Source organism: Danio rerio, chromosome 17 (genome assembly GCF_052040795.2).
Source record: "Danio rerio strain M-AB ecotype USA chromosome 17, GRCz13ab, whole genome shotgun sequence".
NCBI classification, from domain to species: domain Eukaryota; kingdom Metazoa; phylum Chordata; class Actinopteri; order Cypriniformes; family Danionidae; genus Danio; species Danio rerio.
In genome coordinates, this window is record NC_141037.1 from 57,375,092 (window position 1) to 57,397,571 (window position 22,480).

At 37.6% G+C, this 22,480-nt stretch overlaps 1 protein-coding gene and 1 long non-coding RNA gene across 6 annotated transcripts in view; both read left to right on the forward strand.

Annotated features, from left to right (window-relative positions):
• The window catches only part of myt1lb (myelin transcription factor 1-like, b), a 165,311-nt gene that overhangs the window by 69,088 nt on the left and 73,743 nt on the right, over window positions 1–22,480 (forward strand). For all 5 annotated transcript variants that reach the window (XR_015513861.1, XM_087291119.1, XM_087291121.1 and 2 more), the window contains exons 3-4: window positions 667–715; window positions 840–873. Coding sequence is in view for 4 of the 5 variants with exons in the window: in XM_087291119.1 (XP_087147245.1) it covers window positions 667–715; window positions 840–873 (83 nt within the window). In the remaining variant the exon portion in view is untranslated. The remainder of the gene's footprint in view (window positions 1–666; window positions 716–839; window positions 874–22,480) is intronic.
• On the forward strand, window positions 12,593–18,195 carry LOC147840077 (uncharacterized). Its single transcript, XR_015513971.1, has 3 exons — window positions 12,593–14,601; window positions 14,791–15,152; window positions 15,549–18,195. It is a non-coding gene; the product is annotated as an uncharacterized LOC147840077 (long non-coding RNA).

Below are 22,480 nucleotides of genomic sequence, written 5' to 3' on the forward strand. Positions count from 1 at the left end.
CTCTGTCTGTCTGTCTGTCTGTCTGTCTGACCGTCTATCTATCTTTCTGTCTTTCTTTCTCTCTGTCTGCCTGTCTGTATATTCATCTGTCTCTATATCTGTTTACCTGTCTGTCTATCTATCTGTGAGTCTATTTGTCTGTCTGTCCATCTGTCTGTCTGTCTGTCTGTTCATCTGTCTATCTATCTGTCTGTGTATCTGTCTGTCTGTCTATACATCTGTCTCTCTGTCTGTCTATTTGTGTCTTTGTTTGTCTGTCTGTCTATTCGTCTTTTTCTCTATATGTCTATCTGCTGTCTGTGTCTCTGTCTGTCCGTCTGTGTTTCTGTCGGTCTATCTGTCTATGGGTCTTTGTTTCAGTCTGTCCATCTGTCTGTCTGTCTATCCGACTGTCCATCCAACTCATTGTCAGAACAGAACACATTAATATTCAGTATCATTAATATTTAACATCATGACCCTTCCAAATATGGTCAAAGTGGTGCTTTTCATTCAAGGGGTAATTCCTGTGCTTTAGTCACATAGGTACTGTGTAGATATCAGAAAACCTATTTGTCCTTTAAAATTGACAGCACTGATTTTACACATATGTATTTATATTGACACATTTTAGACACACTAAATGAGGAGGTTTGGTCAAATCTTGGTGCATTTGTGTCTGTGCAGATGGAGGTGGATGTAGCAGATGAGAAGCGCCATTGCACTCGCTCGAAAGGTATTCATCTGTCCTCAACACACACACAGACACACACAGATGTAAGGTGTGGATAAGCTCAGTCTGATGGACCTCTGGACTGACCTCTCACGTCCTCTGTCTTGTGTCTTTCTCTCCTTGGCAGTTCCCCTGGAGCCGGCCATTCAAGAGCTGTTCAGGTCAGTGTTCTCACACACACACACACCTGGACAGTAAGAGGTGCTGTGATCTCGCTTTGCTGTTCTCCTCTTTCTCTCCATCCGTCATGTGATTTTGGCTGATGTGGAACTATTGTTTGTTTGCTGAACTGCGGTCATATATACAGACAATAACATATCACCAGCTTCTTCTATTTTCATACACAGACTAAACACAGCCTTCTTAAGAAGGTTGTCCTGAACTGATTTGACCTTCTACAGCATTTTCATGAATTGATGCAATTAACTTTGGTTACTGAATAAATACGCATGCGTTTACCTGCTATTATTTCAGCGTAGTTTCATTGTAAGTAAGTATTATTATTAAATAATTAAAGTTGGCAAAAAAAAAAAAAAAAAAAAAAAATATATATATATATATATATATATATATATATATATATATATATATATATATACTTTTTTTGCTATTGTGATGTACATCTACTTGAAATTATCCTGAAATGAGAATAAAATGCAGGGCGGTGCAGGAATTTATTTTTTGGGAACTGATTGGATTGTTGAAAGACAAGCAGTGCTAACAAAATAAAGGAAAATTGAGAAATGGATGAATTCAAAGCAGAAATGAGACAGGCACTGATAGCCCCACCATCACTGATTGGCCTGCAGTAAAGGACTGATAACCCTACCTTAAAGGACTGATAACTCCGCCCTAAAAGACTGATAGCTCCACCCTAAAGGACTGATAGCTTCGCCCTAAAAGACTGATAGCTCCACCCTAAAGGACTGAAAGCTCCACTCTAAAAGACTGATAGCTCAACCCTAAAGGACTGATAGCTCCACCCTAAAAGACTGATAGCTCCACTCAAAGGACTGATAGCTCCGCCCTAAAAGACTGATAGCTCCACCCTAAAAGACTGATAGCTCCACTCAAAGGACTGATAGCTCCGCCCTAAAAGACTGATAGGTCCGCCCTAAAAGACTGATAGCTCAACCCTAAAGGACTGATAGCTCCACCCTAAAAGACTGATAGCTCCACTCAAAGGACTGATAGCTCCGCCCTAAAAGACTGATAGCTCCACTCAAAGGACTGATAGCTCCGCCCTAAAAGACTGATAGCTCCACTCAAAAAGACTAATAGCTCAACTCTAAAGAATTGATAGCCCTGCCCTAAATAACAGACAGCCCCGCCCTAAAGGACTGATTGCACTGCCCTAAATGACTAATAGCCCTGCCCTAAATGACTGACAGCCCCGCCATAAAGGTCTGATTGCTCCGCCCTAAATGACTGATGGCCCTGTCCTAAATTACTGATAGCACCGCCCTAAATGAGTGATAGCCCCAGCCTAAATGACTGATAACCCCAACATAAAGTGCTGATAGCCCCCCCCCCCCCCCCCCTAAATGACTGATGGCCCTGCTCTAAAGGACTGATTGCTCCGCCCTAAATGACTGATAGTTTTGTCCTAAATGACTGATAGCACCGGCCTAAAGGAGTGATAACCTCAGCCTAAATGACTGATAACCCCAACCTAAAAGGCTGATAGCCCCACCCTAAAGGACTGATAGCCCTGCGTTAAAGGACTCATGGCTCTGCCTCTAAAGGACTGATAGCCCTGCCCTAAAGGACTCACAGCTCCACCCCTAAATAACTGATAGACCCACCCTAAATGACTGATAGCCTCACCCTAAAGGACTCATAGCTCCGCCCCTAAATGACTCATAGCTCCGCTCCTAAATGACTGATAGCTCCACCCTAAACGACTGCTAGCCCTGCCCTAAAGGACTAATAGCTCCGCCCCTAAATGACTAATAGCTCCACCCTAAAGGACTCATAGCTCTGCCCTAAACGGCTGCTCTACATTTCTTTTTAAAATTGTATATTTTTGTACATTTTGATTGACGCTAAAAACTTATATAAAATATAAAATATACAAACTTTCAGTACAAAAAAGCATCCAGTGCCTGGAGAAGCATCATGCGGGCTAAGGATTGGCCATCATCATACACTTTCTAGCAGCAGGTTGAGTACAATTCCCCTATTTTTTACTTGAGGAATTTAGAAATTGGGCTTTAGAAAAGGTGAATATGGCACAAAACTACAAATTTTGCATGTGTGACAAACCAGTTTTGGACCAGGACCAGAACAGACCAGTGTCCTGTCACATTCAACCTATGAAGGCCCTTCATAGGCCTGTACTGCAGTAAAGCAGTGATTGGTTAGTGATTGGTTAAATAATCAGTGTTTGCACATTTCAGCAGTGTGTGTGTATGTGTGTGTGTGTGTTTGTGTGTGTGACTTGCTGAATAATTGTAGCATTTTGATTTGTTGTGTTTAGAAAAGGAAAGCAAGTTCCTTCTTTTTAGATCTTAGAGTTTTGGATAAAGCATTGTGTGTGCTGTTTTGAAATAAAAAGAGTCCAAGGCTGGGGCGGCACTGGTTAGCACTGTCGCCTCACAGCATGAAGGATGCTGGTTTGAGTCCTGGCTGGATTAGTTGTCATTTCTGTGTGGAGTTTGCATGTTCTCCCTGTGTTGCTGTGGGTTTCCTCCGGGTGCTCCAGTTTACCCCACAGTCCAAACACATGCGCTATAGGGGAACTGATGAACTAAACTGGCCGTAGTGTATGAGTGTGTGTGTGTGTGTGTGTGTGTGTGTGTGTGTGTGTGTGTGTGTTTGAATGAGTGTATATGGGTGTTTTCCAGTTATGGGTTGCAGCTGGAAGGGCATCCACTGTGTAAAACATATGGCAAAATAGTTGGCGGTTCATTCCGCTGTGGCAACCCCTGATAAATAAGGGACTAAGCTGAAGGAAAATGAATGAATGAATGATCATAAGGCACAGAGCTGGAGGTGTTGCTACTGTAAGGCTCGTGACTGGAGCTGTAGATTAATGGCGTCTGGACTTCTGCTTCTGCTCTATTGATTGGCATCTCAGTGAAGAACGACTGGAAATGAAGATAGAGGTGAAGATTGCATTGGTGCACACCTGCTCTCTCTCTCTCTCTCTCTCTGATGTCGACTCCACCAGCAGCTTTAAGCAGATAATTAAAGATAAACAAAACAACGGTTCAATCATTACTATCAGTCTCTCTCTCTCTCTCTCTCTCTCTCTCTCTCTCGCTCTCGCTCTCGCTCTCTCCCTCTGTGTTCCTCTATCTTTCTCTTTCACGCTTCAGATAATTCAGTCTTCAGCTGGTGGCTTCTCATTTGCATGCTTATCAAAGTGTTTTGACTAACCAACGGGAGCTGCGGTGCCGAGGTGGGATCATTAATATGTTAATTAGTCCTTTTGACACTTCGCTTAAGCATGTGTACGATGTGCTCGTCATCCGTGACTTCAAACACACACACACACACACACACACACACACACGCTCCCCACATCCATTCACCTCCATTTTAGGGCTAGGAAAAAAAAAACACAACAGACATGAAAAGTTACTTATTCAATCAATAATGTTTTAGTTTAAAAGACAATAATTTAAAAAAAATTATGAAATAATAATAATAAAAATTTATATTATTCATTCATTCATTTAATTTTCGGCTTAGTCCTTTTATTACTCTGGGGTCGCCACAGCGGAATGAACCGCAAACTTATCCAGCATTTGTTTTATGCAGTGGATGCCCTTCCAGCTGCAACCTATCTCTGGGAAACATCCATACACTCCCATTCACACTCATACACTATGGACAATTTAGCCTACTCAATTCACCTGTACCGCATGTCTATGGGCTTGTGGGGGAAACCAGAGCACCCGGAGAAAACCTACAAGAACGCAGGGAGAACATGCAAACTCCACACAGAAATGCCAACTGACCCAGCCGAGGCTCGAACCAGCAACCGTCTTGCTGTGAGGCGACAGCACTACCCACTGCGCCACTGCGTCGCCCTATGATTATAACAATAATATTGATAGCGAGGGAAACTCATTTCGGATCTAAGATCTTGTCCTTTCGGTCATGATGACCTAAAGCTCATGTCCATAGGTGAGAGTAAGAGCGTAGATTGACCGGTAAATCGAAAGCTTTGTCGAAATGAGTTTCCTTCACAGGGTGGCAGGGAGCAACCTTTTGGATAGGGTGAAGGGCTCTGTCACCCGGGAGGAGCTCGGAATATAGCCGCCGCTCCTCCACATCGAGAGAAGTCAGCTGAGGTGGCTCGGGCATCTGTTTCGGATGCCTCCTGGACACCTACCTAGGAGGCCTCGGGGAAGACCTAGGACACACTGGAGGGACTATGTCTCTCGGCTGACCTGGGAACGCCTCAGAGTCCGCCCAGAGGAGCTGGAGGAAGTGTCTGGGGAAGCGTGTCTGAAGCGTGTCTGAGAGGGAAGTCTGAGGTTCTCTCCTAAGACTGTTGCCCCCACGAACCGGCCCTGGAAAAGCAGTAGAAAATGAATGAATAATAATAGCACTGTCGCCTCACAGCAAGAAGGTCATTGGTTTGAGCCTCAGCTGGGTCAGTTGCCATTTCTGTGTGGAGTCTGCACGTTCTCACCGTGTTGACGTGGGTTAGAGATCTGCGCGGGACTAAATTTTGAATCCGGCACCCGCCAGGTTTTAGCCTGAACCCGACCGCTCCCGCTTACATTCAGCATTTGTTGTCCCGCTGCCCGACCCGCCCCATTTTCTACCCGCCGTGCCCGATCCCGCTAAAGAGCGGGGGGAGAACAAAATCGAAAACCACCCAGCTACACAGAGTCCAGACAGCCTATAACAAGCTGTCTGTATAAACACACACACACATAAGCACCAAGCACACACACACAGACAAAGCTCTCTCTCTCATTCACACGTGCACGCACTAACACACACACACACACACACACACACACACACACATAAGCACCAAGCACACACACACAGGCAAAGCTCTCTCTCTCTCATTCACGCACGCACACACACCTCTCATTCGCGCGTGTACACATACACACACACCAACAAACAAGCTAAACACAGCATCGCGCTATTTCATTTGCACACATACATACGCGTGCTCGCTTGGGAGTCGGGAGCGATATTCATATTCCTAGACGGCCCGCTCCCGTCCCAAATGAAACCCGTTACCGACCGCTCCCACGCTTTATTCAAAAGTTTATTCCCGTGACACACAAATCTAGTCGGGAATTGCAGACCTCTAGCAGACCGGGTGCTCTGGTTTCCCTCACAGTCCAAACACATGCGCTACAGGGGGATTGAATAAACTAAGTTGGCCGTAGTGTATGAGTGTGAGTGTATGTGTGTGTGAATGAGTGTGTATGGGTGTTTCCCATTACTGGGTTGCGGCTGGAAGGGCATCCGCTATCCGCTGGGTAAACATATGCTGGAGTAGTTGGCAGTTCCTTCCACTGTGGAAACCTCTCAACCAAACAGAGACTCAGCCGAAGTACAATGATTGTATATTGTGGTGTGTTACCGATATCTTGGAGGTGAAATCCAATCAGTCAAATTTAAAACGGAAATAAACCAACACACGAAACCGACACACAATACTCATCATTCATTCATTTTCTTGTCGGCTTAGTTCCTTTATTAATCTGGGGTCGCCACAGCGGAATGAACCGCCAACTTATCCAGCAAGTTTTTACACAGCGGATGCCCTTCCAGCAGAGATTCCAGCCAAAACCCATCTCTGGGAAACATCCACACATACACACACACCACGGACAATTTAGCCTACCTAATTCACCTGTACCACATGTCTTTGGACTGTGGGGGACACCGGAGCACCCGGAGGAAACCCACGCGAACGCAGGGAGAACATGCAAACTCCACACAGAAACACCAACTGAGCTGAGGATTGAACCAGCGACCCAGCAACCTTTCTGCTGTGAGGCGAACGTACTACTCACTGCGCCACTGCCTCGCCCACACTCATCATTGATGTAATATTCACACTCCAGTGTGCGACATCAATGTTTTGAGTGACATTTAGTTTCTGGGTTGCGCAAGATGCTCCATAAAAGAGTCATGAGCAAAATCTGTGAAAGCTGAGTAATTCATGCGGCGAGAGGTACAAACAAAGCAGCGCTGTTATTATTTGTTAATAAGCTAGCACGGCTAACGAGGAGCCAATGTTTACAGCCCATCTCTGCTCTTTCAGGCCTTCTGTCAGATGCTGGAGACACTTCACCGCAGTAATAGAGTATATTATGAGTGCTCAAAGGTTTAGTGTGTCCACAGACTTCAGCGATGCTATAAAATGACTTACAGTGCAACACAATACCCTTTGCAGCTGCTGTAGTTACACATGTGTCATGTACTTATTAATAGCAGTGAATTATACATAATTGCATGCAGCTAAGCCTAAATCAGCCCCTTAGCCTACCACAAATGTGTGGCTAATTAATGTTACTCTGTACTTTGTGTAATTAAAAAAATAAGTGCCACAAAATAAAGTTCATTCTTTGCTTCATAGCCCTTGTGAAAAAGAAGTGCATACTAAATTAGCATGTTGTTAGCATGTTTCCAGTATGAATTAGGATGTTGCTAGCATGTTTACATTATAAATTAGCATGTTAGCATGGATTTAGTATGAATTAGCATGTTGCTAGTATGTTTATAGTATGAATTAGAATGCTAGTATGATTAGTTTGTTTGGTAGTATGTTACTAGTATGTATTGGTATGTTGTTAGTATGTCCAATGTAAAGTCAATATGTCCAATGTAAAGTCTTTGGGACAGTTGCTAGGGTGCCATAAGTGGTTGCTAGGGTGTGGCTAGTAAGTTGAAAGGTCATTAGTGATGGCAGATTGGTAGTCTGAGTTAAATGAGCCCAAACTTAAGTCTGTATGACAGTCTGACGCAAAGTTAGGTCACAAAGTTTGGTCAATGTTAAGTCAATGGGTTTTCTCAAGCCACCATAATGAATTAAAATGTGGTTTACAACTTCCTTAAGCCAAAATCAACATAAGAACTTTATTTTCTAGTTTGAGACTCTTGTTACTCTAAGTTAGATTTTAGTGTTTGTTTTTAATAAACCGTTGTATCATTTTTGGTCATCACATTCTGTGACTATGTATTTATGTTTTTATGTATGTATTTTTGTTTATTTATTTAAAGACATATTTTAATATTTTATCTATTTATTTAAATATGTATTAATTTATTTATTTTAATTTTTTTTATTTAATTTTATTTAAATTAATGTAATTTAATTTTGTTTTTATTTATTTATTTAATTTAATAATTTATTAGTATTTATTTATTTAAAAATTTTATAAATTTAATTAAATTTAATTATTTTTTTTTATTATTTATTTATTTATTTTAATATTTGTTTATCTATTTAATTTAATTGAAATTCATTTAATTTAATTTTGTTTTATTTGTTTATTTAATGTAATTGTTTTTTATTATTTATTTATTTTAATATTTTATTTATTTATTTTACTATTTATTTATTTATTTTATTTTATTATTTATTTATTTTAATATTTTATTTATTTATTTTATTTTAATTAATTTATTTTGTTTTATTTATTTATTTAATAATTTATTATTATTTATTTATTTTAATATTTTATTTATTTATTTTAATTTATTTATTTTATTTAGTTTTTATTTAGTTTTATATGTTTATTTATTTTAATATATGTTTGTTTATTTATTTTAATATTTGTTTGTTTATTTAATTTAATTCAAATTCATTTTTTATTTGTTTAATTTGTTTATTTATTTACAATTTTATTTATTAGTTTAATTTAGTATTTATTTATTTTATATTTTAATATTTAATTTAATTGTTTATTTTATTCATTCATTTACTCATTTTCTTTTCCGCTTAGTTACTTTATTGATCAGGGGCCGCCACAGTGGAATGAACCGCATATGTTTTACACAGCAGATGCCTTTCCAGCCGCAACCCAACACTGGGAAACACCCATACACTTTTCCATTCACTCACATACACTATGACCAATTTAGCTCATCAGTTCCCCTATAGTGCATGTATTTGGACTGTGGGGGAAACCAGAGCCCCCAGAAGAAACCCACGTCAACATGAGCAGAACATGCACACTCAACACAGAAATGCCAACTGACCCAGCCGGGACTCGAACCAGCGGCCTTCTTGCTGTGAGGTGATCGTGCTACCCACTGTACCACCGTGACGCCCCTTTTTTTAACGGTCCAACTCACTGTTTTGTTACACCAAACCAAAACTAATCTCATATCTACATTTGCATCCCACATCATATTTGGAGGTGATGAATAAACAAGTGTCAACACGTATTACAAATATCCCACTGTACTGTCATTACCGTTCATCTGTTGTGGTGTAAACCCATACGTGAACTAGCCAATGATAGATGGATACTGCCTGAACACAGTAATTATGGGAACAGTAAACAGATTATCGGTATTAGTTATATAGTGTGCGCTTGCGAAGAGGATAAGCGGAGTGAAAGCAGATTACCATATGAATGATGTGTGTTGCTGAATATCTGCATAAACACTCAGCACTGCAGTGTTGATGGAAAGGCATCAGACAAAGACTTCTGTGCGCTGTTTGTTGGTGGAAAAGTGCAAGTTTAGCTTGACACAGTGATATTGTTTTGCAGAGAGCTAAATATGATTAGAAATATGGAATTGTTTTTAATATTTTTATTGAAAAGGTCAAGTAATATTTTCCCTCTGGTTTTACAATTTCATGTTTTAATGAAGTAATATAAACAATATTTCTTATTTATTTTATATTGATCATTATCATTTTATCAAGTCCCCTGCCCCCTCCACACACACACAAAATTGATCATTTGAATCAGAGAATTGTTTAATAAGGGATCACTCTGAACGAATCTTTTGAATCAGTGAATTTTTTAATGGAGGCTCACTCTAAACAGATCATTTCAATCAGTGAGTTGTTTACTGGAGACTCACTCTAAACAGATCATTTGAATCAGTGAGTTGTTTACTGGAGACTCACTCTAAACAGATCATTTGAATCAGTGAGTTGTTTACTGGAGTTTAACTCTGAACAGATCATTTGAATCAGTCAGTTGTTTACTGGAGACTTAGTCTGAACAGATCATTTGAATCAGTGAGTTGTTTACTGAAGACTCACTCTGAACAGATCATTTGAATCAGTGAGTTGTTTACTGGAGACTCACTCTGAACAGATCATTTGAATCAGTCAGTTGTTCACTGGAGACTCACTCTAAACAGATCATTTGAATCAGTGAGTTGTTTACTGGAGATTAACTCTGAACAGATCATTTGAATCAGTGAGTTGTTTACTGAAGACTCACTCTGAACAGATCATTTGAATCAGTGAGTTGTTTACTGGAGACTCACTCTAAACAGATCATTTGAATCAGTGAGTTGTTTACTGGAGACTCACTCTGAACAGATCATTTGAATCAGTCAGTTGTTCACTGGAGACTTAGTCTGAACAGATCATTTGAATCAGTGAGTTGTTTACTGAAAACTAACTCTGAACAGATCATTTGAATCAGTGAGTTGTTTACTGGAGACTCACTCTGAACAGATCATTTGAATCAGTCAGTTGTTCACTGGAGACTTAGTCTGAACAGATAATTTGAATCAGTGAGTTGTTTATTGGAGATTCACTCTGAATTGATCTTTTAAATTAGTGAGTTGTTTACTGAAGACTCACTCTGAATAGATCTTTTGAATCAGTAAGTTCTTATTGGAGACTCACTCTGAATGGATTATATGAATCAGTGAGTTGTTTACTGGATACTCTGAACAGATCAGTTGAATCAGTGAGTTGTTCATTATGACTAGCTCAGAATGGATCATTTGGATCAGTGAGTTGTTTATCGGAGACTCACTCTGAATGAATCATTTGAATCAGTGAGTTGTTTAATGGATTCTCACTCTGAACAGATCATTTGAATAAGTGAATTGTTTATTGGAAACTCACTCTGAATGGATCATTTGAATCAGAGAGTTGTTTACTAAGGAATCGCACTGAACGGATTCTTTGAATCAGTGAGTTGTTTATTGGATTCTCACTCTAAACAGATCATTTGAATCAGTGAGTTGTTCATTATGACTAGCTCAGAATGGATCATTTGGATCAGTGAGTTGTTTATCGGAGACTCACTCTTAATGGATCATTTGAATCAGTGAGTTGTTTAATGGATTCTCACTCTGAACAGATCATTTGAATAAGTGAATTGTTTATTGGAGACTCACTCTGAATGGATCATTTGAATCAGAGAGTTGTTTACTATGGAATCGCACTGAACAGATTCTATGAATCAGTGAGTTGTTTATTGGATTCTCACTCTAAACAGATAATTTGAATCAGTGAGTTGTTTAATGGGTACTCACTCAGAACAGATCAGTTGATTCAGTGAATTGTTTATTGGAGACTCATTCTGAATAGATCATTTGAATCAGTAAGTTGTTCCCTAAGGAATCACTCTGAATAGATCATATTAACCAGTGAGTTGTTTACTTAGGAATCAATTTAAACGGATCTTTTGAATTAGTGAATTGTGGGCATCCCCTCTTATTCTTATTTACCCAGTTGTTGTCCTAGAAAGCACGAATGCCTTCTCATTTGCATGGCTGCGACTGTGCTGGAGTAATTGCTTTTTCTCTTGGCACGGGTGCAGAAGTCGAGCGCTTTTGCTCCTGATGTTTTTCCCTCATTTGGATTCAGCGGACGCTCTCAGAGCTGTATTATTCATACCTTGACAGATAGCGCCGGCTAAAAGCACTGGCACACAGCCATGCCGGCAGGGCGGGATTTCAGGTGGACTCAGTCTGACAGGAGGAAGAGAGAGACAGTGTTTTAGTCAGTCAGTCAGAGCTCTGTTTAATCCGTGCGCCGCATACTGAAGTCCACTAATCAGTGCGCAGCCCCGCCCGCAGCATCACCGCCTCCACTGCGCAGCGCATTTGCATATTTAATGGAGCCTTAATTTGATTGAACGACTGCGCGCTGGAAACTAAATTGCATAGGGAGGTCTGCTAACAATAGACCGAGCGCTGCATCTAATCAAGTGCTATTGTCTGGTTCCTGCACTTCACACTGTGCCCAAACACTTTCAAGGAAGCGTTATTACGCTGTGCATTCTCTCCATTTATCTTACACTCTCAATCTGTCTACATTTTTGTTCCTAACAGGTCCTAATGGCCTGTTTCCACTGAGAGGTACAGTACGGTACGGTACAGGTCGGTACTGGTCACCTTCGTCAGACTTGCGTTTCCATTGCCTAGAGGGTACCCTATATGTGGTTGTCATTTTTACATGAGGCAATGTCACAGTGTGTATTTCATTTTAATATTTTATTTATTTATTTTAATGTTTATTTTATTTATTTATTTTAATTGTATTTAAATTCATTTAATTTAATCTTGTTTTGTTTATTTATTTAATTGAGTTATTTTTTATTTTAATATTTTATTTATTTATTTAATTAAGTTTTTTAAATTCATTTAATTTAATTTAGTTTCATTTATTTAATTGAATTCTTTTAAAATATTTTCTATTTTAATATTTTATTTATTTAATTCAATTTAATTATTATTTTTTATTTTGTTTTATTTGTGTATTTATTTTAATATTTGTTCATTTATTTAATGTTATTTAATTTAAAATCATTTTATTTTATTTTGTTAAATTTATTAATTTATTTACAATTTTATTTATCAAATTATTTTATTATATTTTACTTATTTATTTAATTTATATTACTTATTAATTAAACTTTTTTTTTTTTGCCTGTGATCCCATATTTCCCCGGAAAATATTGTAAGGCCCCCCTCCACATTTAACGATATAATCACTCATATAAGTTTGCAGTAATGATGACTATTACAATTTAAAACTTGCATGTTATTTGTTATGCTTTATCAATCAAGTGTGAGGATTGCTGCTGGCAGTGAGTAATAATTTGGTCAATACGTAGAGAGATCTTTGACAGGGCAGTACGCATATCATCCTCAAGTTGCGCACAAAGCTGATCCCTCACATCTTCTGACATTGTTGCGATGCAATGTTTGACCATATTAATTGATAATAGTATCTTGGCCAGTTGTTTTGATTCATCCTCTCCAAATAATTCCTTGACAATCTCTGTTGCACCTGGCAAAATCAAAGTTTCACCAATTGGATGCCCTTTCTTTGGTTTGACGATTTTTTTCAGCAACTGTGTACGATATTTTTAGAAGTTTCTTGTCAGTAGCTGTGACGTCCCTCAGCTCATTTTGTGTGTGTCTCAGTTCTGTTTCTTTGGGCTTGTCGCTGTATTGGATGAGCCGTCTGCAAATGTCTTATTAATTTGGATGGCATTATGCATTCATTAGCAAGAGCTTTGGCACAGATAATGCACTGTGGTTGGGTCAGGGACTCTTTGATTCATGTAATAATGTAATAAAACTATAGTTCAGGTAAATATCTTGGTATTTCCTGCGTTTCGTGTTTCCAGTATTGCTGCGACCCGAAATGTTTGGAGCTTCCTCACCTGGGTCCGGTATGCTTGGGTCATTACTAGGGCCAGACTGAATCTGCGGACGTTTTTTGCTATTTCTGCAGAGAATTTTTGTAAAATCTGCAGATTTCTGCTGAATTATTTTGGGAGTATCATAACTAAAACCTTAATATGTGAAATAAAGAATACCTTTTTAACTTTTATTTAAACGTTTAAAATGCAAATCCAATTAGATTTACCTTATTTGGCAAACAAAGCAAGTCTCTCATATAATATCTCTAATAAAAGACAGAAAATATGACTGTACTAACTGCATTGTACATAAATCAGATGAACATCTTAACATTAGTCAATAATATTACTGTAATTAACTTAGATTTACACACATTTACACAAATAAACAGAATTAGTGATGGGCTAAAAATCTGCGGAATTCTGTGGAAAATCTGAGGAAAATCTGTAGCAAATCTGTGGAAAATCAGCGAAAAATGAGTGGAAAAATCAGCAGAAAATAAGCGGAATATCTGAGGAAAATCTGAGGAAAATCAGTGGAAAATCTGTGGAATTGTGCTGAAAATCTGGGAAAAATCTGTGGAAAATCTGCGGAATTGTGCGGAAAATCTGTGGAAAATCTGCGGAATTGTGCGGAAAATCTGTGGAAAATCTGCGGAATTGTGCAGAAAATCTGTGGAAAATCTGTAAAAAATCTGTGGAAAATCTATGGAAAATCTGCGTAAAATGAGTGGAAAATCTGCGTAAAATGAGTGGAAAATCTGCGTAAAATGAGTGGAAAATTTGCGGAAAATTAGTGGAAAATCTGTGGAAAATCTGGGGAAAATCTGTGAAAAATCTGAAAAATCTGGGGAAAATCTGCTGAAAATCTGGGGAAAATCTATGGAAAATCTGTGTAAAATGAGTGGAAAATTTGTGGAAAATGAGTGGAAAATCTGTGGAAAATCTGGGGAAAATCTGTGAAAAATCAGAAAAATCTGGGGAAAATCTGTTGAAAATCAGGGGAAAATCTATGGAAAATCTGCGTAAAATGAGTGGAAAATCTGAGTAAAATGAGTGGAAAATCTGCGGAAAATGAGTGGAAAATCTGCGGAAAATGAGTGGAAAATCTGTGAAAAATCTGTGTAAAATCTGTGTAAAATCTTTGGAAAATCTTTGGAAAATCTGGGGAAAATCTGGGGAAAATCTGCGGAAAATCAGTGGAAAATCAGTGGAAAATCTGCGGAAAATGAGTGTAAAATCTGCGGAAAATGAGTGTAAAATCTGCAGAAAATCAGTGGAAAATCTGCGGAAAATGAGTGTAAAATCTGCGGAAAAATGAGTGTAAAATCTGCAGAAAATGAGTGTAAAATCTGCAGAAAATCAGTGGAAAATCTGCGGAAAATGAGTGTAAAATCTGCGGAAAATGAGTGTAAAATCTGCAGAAAATGAGTGTAAAATCTGCAGAAAATCAGTGGAAAATCTGCGGAAAATGAGTGGAAAATCTGCGGAAAATGAGTGTAAAATCTGCAGAAAATCAGTGGAAAATCTGCGGAAAATGAGTGTAAAATCTGCGGAAAATGAGTGTAAAATCTGCAGAAAATGAGTGTAAAATCTGCAGAAAATCAGTGGAAAATCTGCGGAAAATGAGTGGAAAATCTGCGGAAAATGAGTGGAAAATCTGTGAAAAATCTGTGTAAAATCTGTGTAAAATCTTTGTAAAATCTTTGGAAAATCTGGGGAAAATCTGGGGAAAATCTGCGGAAAATCAGTGGAAAATCAGTGGAAAATCTGCGGAAAATGAGTGTAAAATCTGCGGAAAATGAGTGTAAAATCTGCAGAAAATCAGTGGAAAATCTGCGGAAAATGAGTGTAAAATCTGCGGAAAAATGAGTGTAAAATCTGCAGAAAATGAGTGTAAAATCTGCAGAAAATCAGTGGAAAATCTGCGGAAAATGAGTGTAAAATCTGCGGAAAATGAGTGTAAAATCTGCAGAAAATGAGTGTAAAATCTGCAGAAAATCAGTGGAAAATCTGCGGAAAATGAGTGGAAAATCTGCGGAAAATGAGTGTAAAATCTGTGTAAAATCTGTGTAAAATCTGCGTAAAATCTGCGGAAAATGAGTGTAAGATCTGCGGAAAATCAGTAGAAAATCTGCGGAAAATGTGCGGAATTCTGCAGGATTCTGCGACAAATTTGTGGAATTCTGCGTGCACAGATTCCGTGTGGGCCTAGTCAAAAATCTTTGGAAAATCTTTGGAAAATCTGGGGAAAATCTGCGGAAAATCAGTGGAAAATCTGCGGAAAATCAGTGGAAAATCTGCGGAAAATCAGTGGAAAATCTGCGGAAAATCAGTGGAAAATCTGCGGAAAATGAGTGTAAGATCTGCGGAAAATCAGTAGAAAATCTGCGGAAAATGTGCGGAATTCTGCAGGATTCTGCGACAAATTTGTGGAATTCTGCGTGCGCAGATTCCGTGTGGGCCTAGTCAATACCATGAGCTGCTGAAGGCGAATAAGTGAAACTCGGTCTTTTATGTGGAGGACGAATGACAAATTTGTCTGTTTTTTGGTCAGCCAGGGGATGAAATGAATGAAGGCAACATGATTGTCCTAATTGTCCACTGCAAGTTTTTTTTAAATTTTTCCCTTGTGGGCCGGGACCCCCTGTTGGGAACGCTGCTGTAGACAATCTAAAACAAACATCAATTAAAAGGGCGAATAGTATTGACCTTAAGATGGGTTTAAAACAAATAAAAACTGTTTTTATTCTCGCCGAAATAAAACAAACAAGACTTTCTCCAGAAGAAAAAATATTATGGGAAATACTGTGAAAAAATTCCTAAATCTGTTCAACATCATTTGGAAGATATTGGAAAAAGAAAAGAAAATCACAATGCTCTTGATGCTTTTAAAGTGTCCGTCACCTGGTAAGCTGAAGTCTTTGACCTTCATTGACCTTTTCTATTCTCTCAGTTGTTTTTTTTATATTTATTTGCTCAATCAATTGATTCTTTCCAATAGTGAAGAAGCACAGATATGCGGGATCAATATGGCCGCCTCCTTCTGACTTTAGTGTTTGTGGCCGCTTCTGACACAGGATTTTTTTGTCACCCCGAGTGTTTTCTTCTACCGTATTCCAGTCACTCCTGCTGCTTCCTCGTCGTCTGCCTGCCAAGATGGCAAATCCCACTTGGATTTGAGCCGCGGATCACCATGGCGACGGCACTCGCATATAGATCGGCGTGTAGCGGCACAGCGAGAGATGCTTTTACAGCAGCAGTCGGAGCGGGCACACGTTCACAGATCTTTCATCCTAATGTCCCGTCTCCATTCTCTTCACTTCACACACACACACACAGAGATATCCATAATGCCGGCGAAGGCTGCAGCGCTCACCGCCCGCACTTAATTACTCAGCATATGGAATTCATTGTCTTAAATCTAAAGGCACAGGTCTCGTTGTGTCTCTTTTTCACATCGATGTATCGCAAGGTCTTTCTTTCTTTGTCAACAGGAATTGCAGAGCTCTCACAGATGTCTGTGATGAAGACATGATCTCTATGCAGGACAAAGCTAGTGAACACAGAAGACTTTCACACTTGATTTGCTTGATATGAATCCATTATATACATGTCTGCCAACACTCTTATTTTTACCGGGCATCACTCAACATTCTCCAACCACACTTTATTAGGGACACCTTACTAAAACGGGGTTGCATCCCCTTTTGTCTTCAGAACTGCTGTAATCCTTCATGGCAGAGATTCAACAAGCGACTGGAAATATTCCTCAGATTTTGCTCCATATTGTCATGATAGCATCACACAGTTGCTGCAGATTTGTCGGCTGCACATCCATGATGCCAATCTCCCGTTCCACCACATCTCAAAGGTGCTCTATTGGATTGAGCTCTGGTGGCTGTGGAGGCCATTTGAGTACAGTGAACTCATTGTCATGTTCACCAGTCTGAGATGATTGAGCTTTATGACATGGTGGGTTATCCTGCTGGAAGTAGCCATCAGAAGATTAGTACACTGTGCTCATAAAGGGATGGACGTTAGGGCTTCACGATACTGGAAAAATTTGACATTGCGATATTTTATTTTGCTGCGATTTATATTGCGATATGACCACAATTTTGGCAGATGACTTAAATAGCTCTATTTAGAATTAACTTTAATTGGAATAATCCTGAAGAGGAGTGCAATAAAGACATTGCAAGAATGATTAAATAAGATAGAGCAAATATATAAGTGAAATAAGTAGTCAGATATTCAGGTACAGTAAGAGAATATGATATTATCATGATACTTTACCCCCTGATGATGATGGATTACAATATCAGTGATATATCACAGGAAAACCATCCACATTATATCACGATATTAGTAAATGAAGAAGTTATAAGTAACGTCATTACATAAGTAATGTATTTCTTTTATTAACAGCACATATATTTCTTAGAATTGCAACATTGATATATGTTTGATCAACCATTGCCACCTCATTTTTGAATAAACGAACAAACGAAAAAATGAGTGAACAAATGAAAAAAGAAATAATTATATTATATTGATTCAGTATAGTCATGAACTGTAGAAAAAAAGTCTCAGGATTTTCTAATTTTTCTATTCAAAGATCTTTAAAATACTTTCACAAATGAACGAACGAATGAAAAAAAGAAACAATTATAATAAATTGATAAAATTTATACGTGAACTTTAGAACGAAGCAAGTCTCAGGATTTTTTACATTTTAAAAATCTTTCTAATACTTTCTCATATACATACATACAAACGAACGAATAAAAAACAACGATTATATTTTATTGAATAAATTTAGTCATGAACTGTAAAACAGTTTCAACATGTTTGAAATGTTATATTTAAAGATCTTCGTAATTGCTTCTGAATGAACGAACGAATGAGTGCACGAACAAACAAATGAAAAAAGAAACAGTTATACTATAATGAATCAATTTATGAACTGTAGAAAGAAAATAAGTCTCAAGATTTCTTTCATTTCATATTCAAACAACTTTATAATATTTTCTTGAATGAACGAACGAATGAATGAAAGAATGAATAAACAAATGAAAAAAACTAACGATTGTACTATATTCATTAAATTTAGTCATGAACTGTAGAAGGAAGGAAGAGTCCGGATTTCCTCAATTTTTACATTTAAAGATCTTTATAATAATTTCTTGAATGAACAAACAAATGAATAAAAAACAAATGAACAAAAAACCAATGATTATGAGATTTTGACTAAACTTTATCATTTATAATCGTTTCTTGATTGAACGAAGAAAATATTTTTATGTTTTAATATTTTATTTATTTAATTCAATTTAATTATTATTTTTTATTTTGTTTTATTTGTGTATTTATTTTAATATTTGTTCATTTATTTAACGTTATTTAATTTAAAATCATTTTATTTTATTTTGTTAAATTTATTAATTTATTTACAATTTTATTTATCAAATTATTGTATTATATTTTACTTATTTATTTAATTTATATTACTTATTAATTAAACTTTTTTTTTTTTTTTTTGCCTGTGATCCCATATTTCCCCGGAAAATATTGTAAGGCCCCCCTCCACATTTAATGATATAATCACTCATATAAGTTTGCAGTAATGATGACTATTACAATTTAAAACTTGCATGTTATTTGTTATGCTTTATTAATCAAGTGTGAGAATTGCTGCTGGCAGTGAGTAATAATTTGGTCAATACATAGAGAGATCTTTGACAGGGCAATTTTCTCAATTTTACATTTAAAGATCTTTATAATAATTTCTTGAATGAACAAACAAATGAATAAAAAACAAATGAACAAAAAACCAATGATTATGAGATTTTGACTAAATTTTGTCCTTTATAATCGTTTCTTGATTGAACGAAGAAACAATCAAATGAGTGCACAAACGAACAAATGAAAAAAGAAATGATTATGTGATATTGATTAAATTTAGTCATGAACTGTTGAAAAAAGTCTTAGGATTTTTTTAATTTTATATTTAAAGATCTTTATAATACTTTTTTGAATGAACAAACAAATTAATAACAAAACAAATGGACAAAAAAAAAACACATTTGATATTGACTACATTTATTCATGAACTGAAGTAGGAAACAAATGTCAGGATTTCCTCAATTTTATATTTAAAGGTCCTTGTAATACTTTCCCCAACGAGCAAACAAACGAACGAATGAAAGAACGAATGAACAAAAAAAAAAAAACAATTATAAGATGTTGGCTAAATTTATAAATGAATTGCAGAAGTAAGCAAGTGTCAGGATATTTTCCATTTTATTTTTAAAGATATTTAGAATATTTTCTCGAATGACCACACAAATGAATAAATGAGCAAAGTAACAAAAAAACAAATGATTATATGATATTGACTGAATTTATACATAAACTGTAGAAGGCAAGTGCCAGGAGTTCCTCAGTTTTATATTTAAAAGTCTGCATAATACTTTCTTAAATGAATGAATGAACAAAAGATAGGACAATCAAACAAAACAATTAATGATTATATGGTATTGACTAAATTTTGCCATAACTGTAGAAGCAGGTGTCAGGATTTCCTCAGTTGTATGTTTAAAGTGCTTTATAATACTTTCTCACTTGTCTTGAGGAAGACATTTGAATTTCATCTTGAAAACATGTCCTTCTGTGTTTCAGCACTGTGTATGGCAGACATCATTACTGCTAAATAAACCTCAACAGGGTGATAATCACTGCCAAGCCATGCAGACGGGATTGTGCTGCAATAATAACCAGCTGACTGTACATTACGCCTTACATAATCGACAGCAGAATGATGGCAGTCAAGTATTCCTGACAGCAGTGTTATAAGAAATATGACATTTCATCCAGTATCGATTGCCTTTGTTCATGAATACATGCTGCAGCATTCATTATAGGTCTGTCAGTCTAGCTTTCTGTCGCTTCAGTGCATCTCTGAGAACTGCATGTGCAGCTGGATTGACGGACACGAATGCGATGAGACAGTCGGTCGCAGCTCCAGGCCTGCAGGAACACCACCTGATTTATTTGGAGGGCCATCAGACAGGATGAGTGGCATTTTAATGTGCTTTTGCGATGTTTGGTCGCAAGCACTATTGATCACGGCATGGAGGAGTCATCTCTGGAGAGCCGGGGAGCCGTGTGCGGTGTCAAGCCTGGAATGAGCTGCCGGTCAGGATCTCCCAGATGAAATAGTGCTCCGATGGAGGGGTCAGCCCAATAAACTTACATTCTGGGAGATGGAAGCTGCCAGTCAGCTGGGCGGCAGAGAGATGGACACTGCTTCATTTAGAGCTGAGCAGCACTGCCTGTCCATGTCAAGAGACTCTGCAAAATATGTGGCAGGGTTGCCAGGTTTTTACAAAAAAAAAGAAAACTAGCCCAATGGCATTTCAATACTAGCACAATGGCTAATCCCGATTAAAACTAACCCAATAGCATATCAAATGTAGCCCATGGGACAATCAAAAGCCCAAACAGGGATAAAAAGAGTCCAAAACTAATAAAAATGCCCCATCCAAACTATCCCAATATGGTCAATAAAAACTAGATCAAATCTAGGCCATTGGCCAATCAAAACTACCCAAATCGCATATCAAAATTAGCCCAATGTCCAGTCAAAACTAGCCTAAACTTTTCAAATGGCCAATCAAAACTATTCCAATGATTAATCAAAACTAGCCTAAATTATCCAAATGGCCATTCAAAACTAGCCCAATAACATCAAACTAGCCCAAAAACAGATCAAAACTAACCCAATGTCCAATCAAAAATATCAAAATGACTAATCGAATTTAAACTATCATAATGGCCAATCAAAATTATCCCAATGACTGAATAAACTAGCCTAATCCTGATCAAAACTAGCCCAATAGCATATCAAAACTAGTCCAATGGCCAGTTAAGACTAGCCCAAATTAGAACAAAACTACCTCAATGGCATATCAAAACTAGCCCAATCTCGAACAAAACTAGTCCAATGTCCAATCAAATCTAGCCCAATCTCGATCAAAACTCGTCTAATGTCCAATCAAAACTAGACCAATCTTGATCAAAACTAGCCTAATAGTATATTAAAACTAGCCCAATCACAATCAAAACTAGCCCAATAGCATATCAAATGTAGCCCATGGGACAATCAAAAGCCCAAACAGGGATAAAAAATGTCCAAAACTAATAAAAATGCCCCATCAAAACTATCCCAATATGGTCAATAAAAGCTAGCCCAAAACTAGACCAATCGCATATCAAACTAGCCCAATCACATATCAAAACTAGCCCAATGCCGAATCAAAACTTGGCTAAACTTTCCAAATGGCCAATTAAAACTTTTTAAATGACTGATCAAAACTAGCCTAAACTATCCCAATGACCATTCAAAACCAGCGCAATCTTAATCAAAACTAGCCCAATAGCAAATCACAACTAACCAACGTCCAATCAAAAATATCACAATGACTAATCAAATTTAAACTATCATAATGGCCAATCAAAACTATCCCAATGACTGAATAAAACTAGCCCAATGACCAATCAAAACTAGCCCAATAGCATATCAAAACTTGTCCAAAAGTATATCAAAACTAGTCCAATGGCCAGTTAAGACTAGCCCAAATTAGAACAAAATTACGTCAATGGCATATCAAAGCTAGCCCAATGGCCAATCAAACCTAGCCCAATCCCAATCAAAACTAGCCCAATGGCCAATCAAACCTAGCCCAATCCCAACCAAAACTAGCCCAATGGCCAATCAAACCTAGCCCAATCCCAATCAAAACTAGCCCAATGGCCAATCAAACCTAGCCCAATCCCAATCAAAACTAGCCCAATGGCCAATCAATCCTAGCCCAATCCCAATCAAAACTAGCCCAATGGCCAATCAATCCTAGCCCAATCTCAATGAAAACTAGCCCAATGGCATATTAAAACTAGCCTAATGGCCAATACAAGACTAGCCCAATCCCAATCAAAACTAGCCCAATAGCATATCAAAACTAACCTAATGGTCCAATCAAGACTAGCCAAACCTAAAACAACACTAGCCCAATGGCCAATCAAACCTAGCCCAATCCCAATCAAAACTAGCCCAATGGCCAATTAAACCTAGTCCAATCCCAGTCAAAACTAGCCCAATGGCCAATCAAATCTAGCCCAATCTCATTGAAAACTAGCC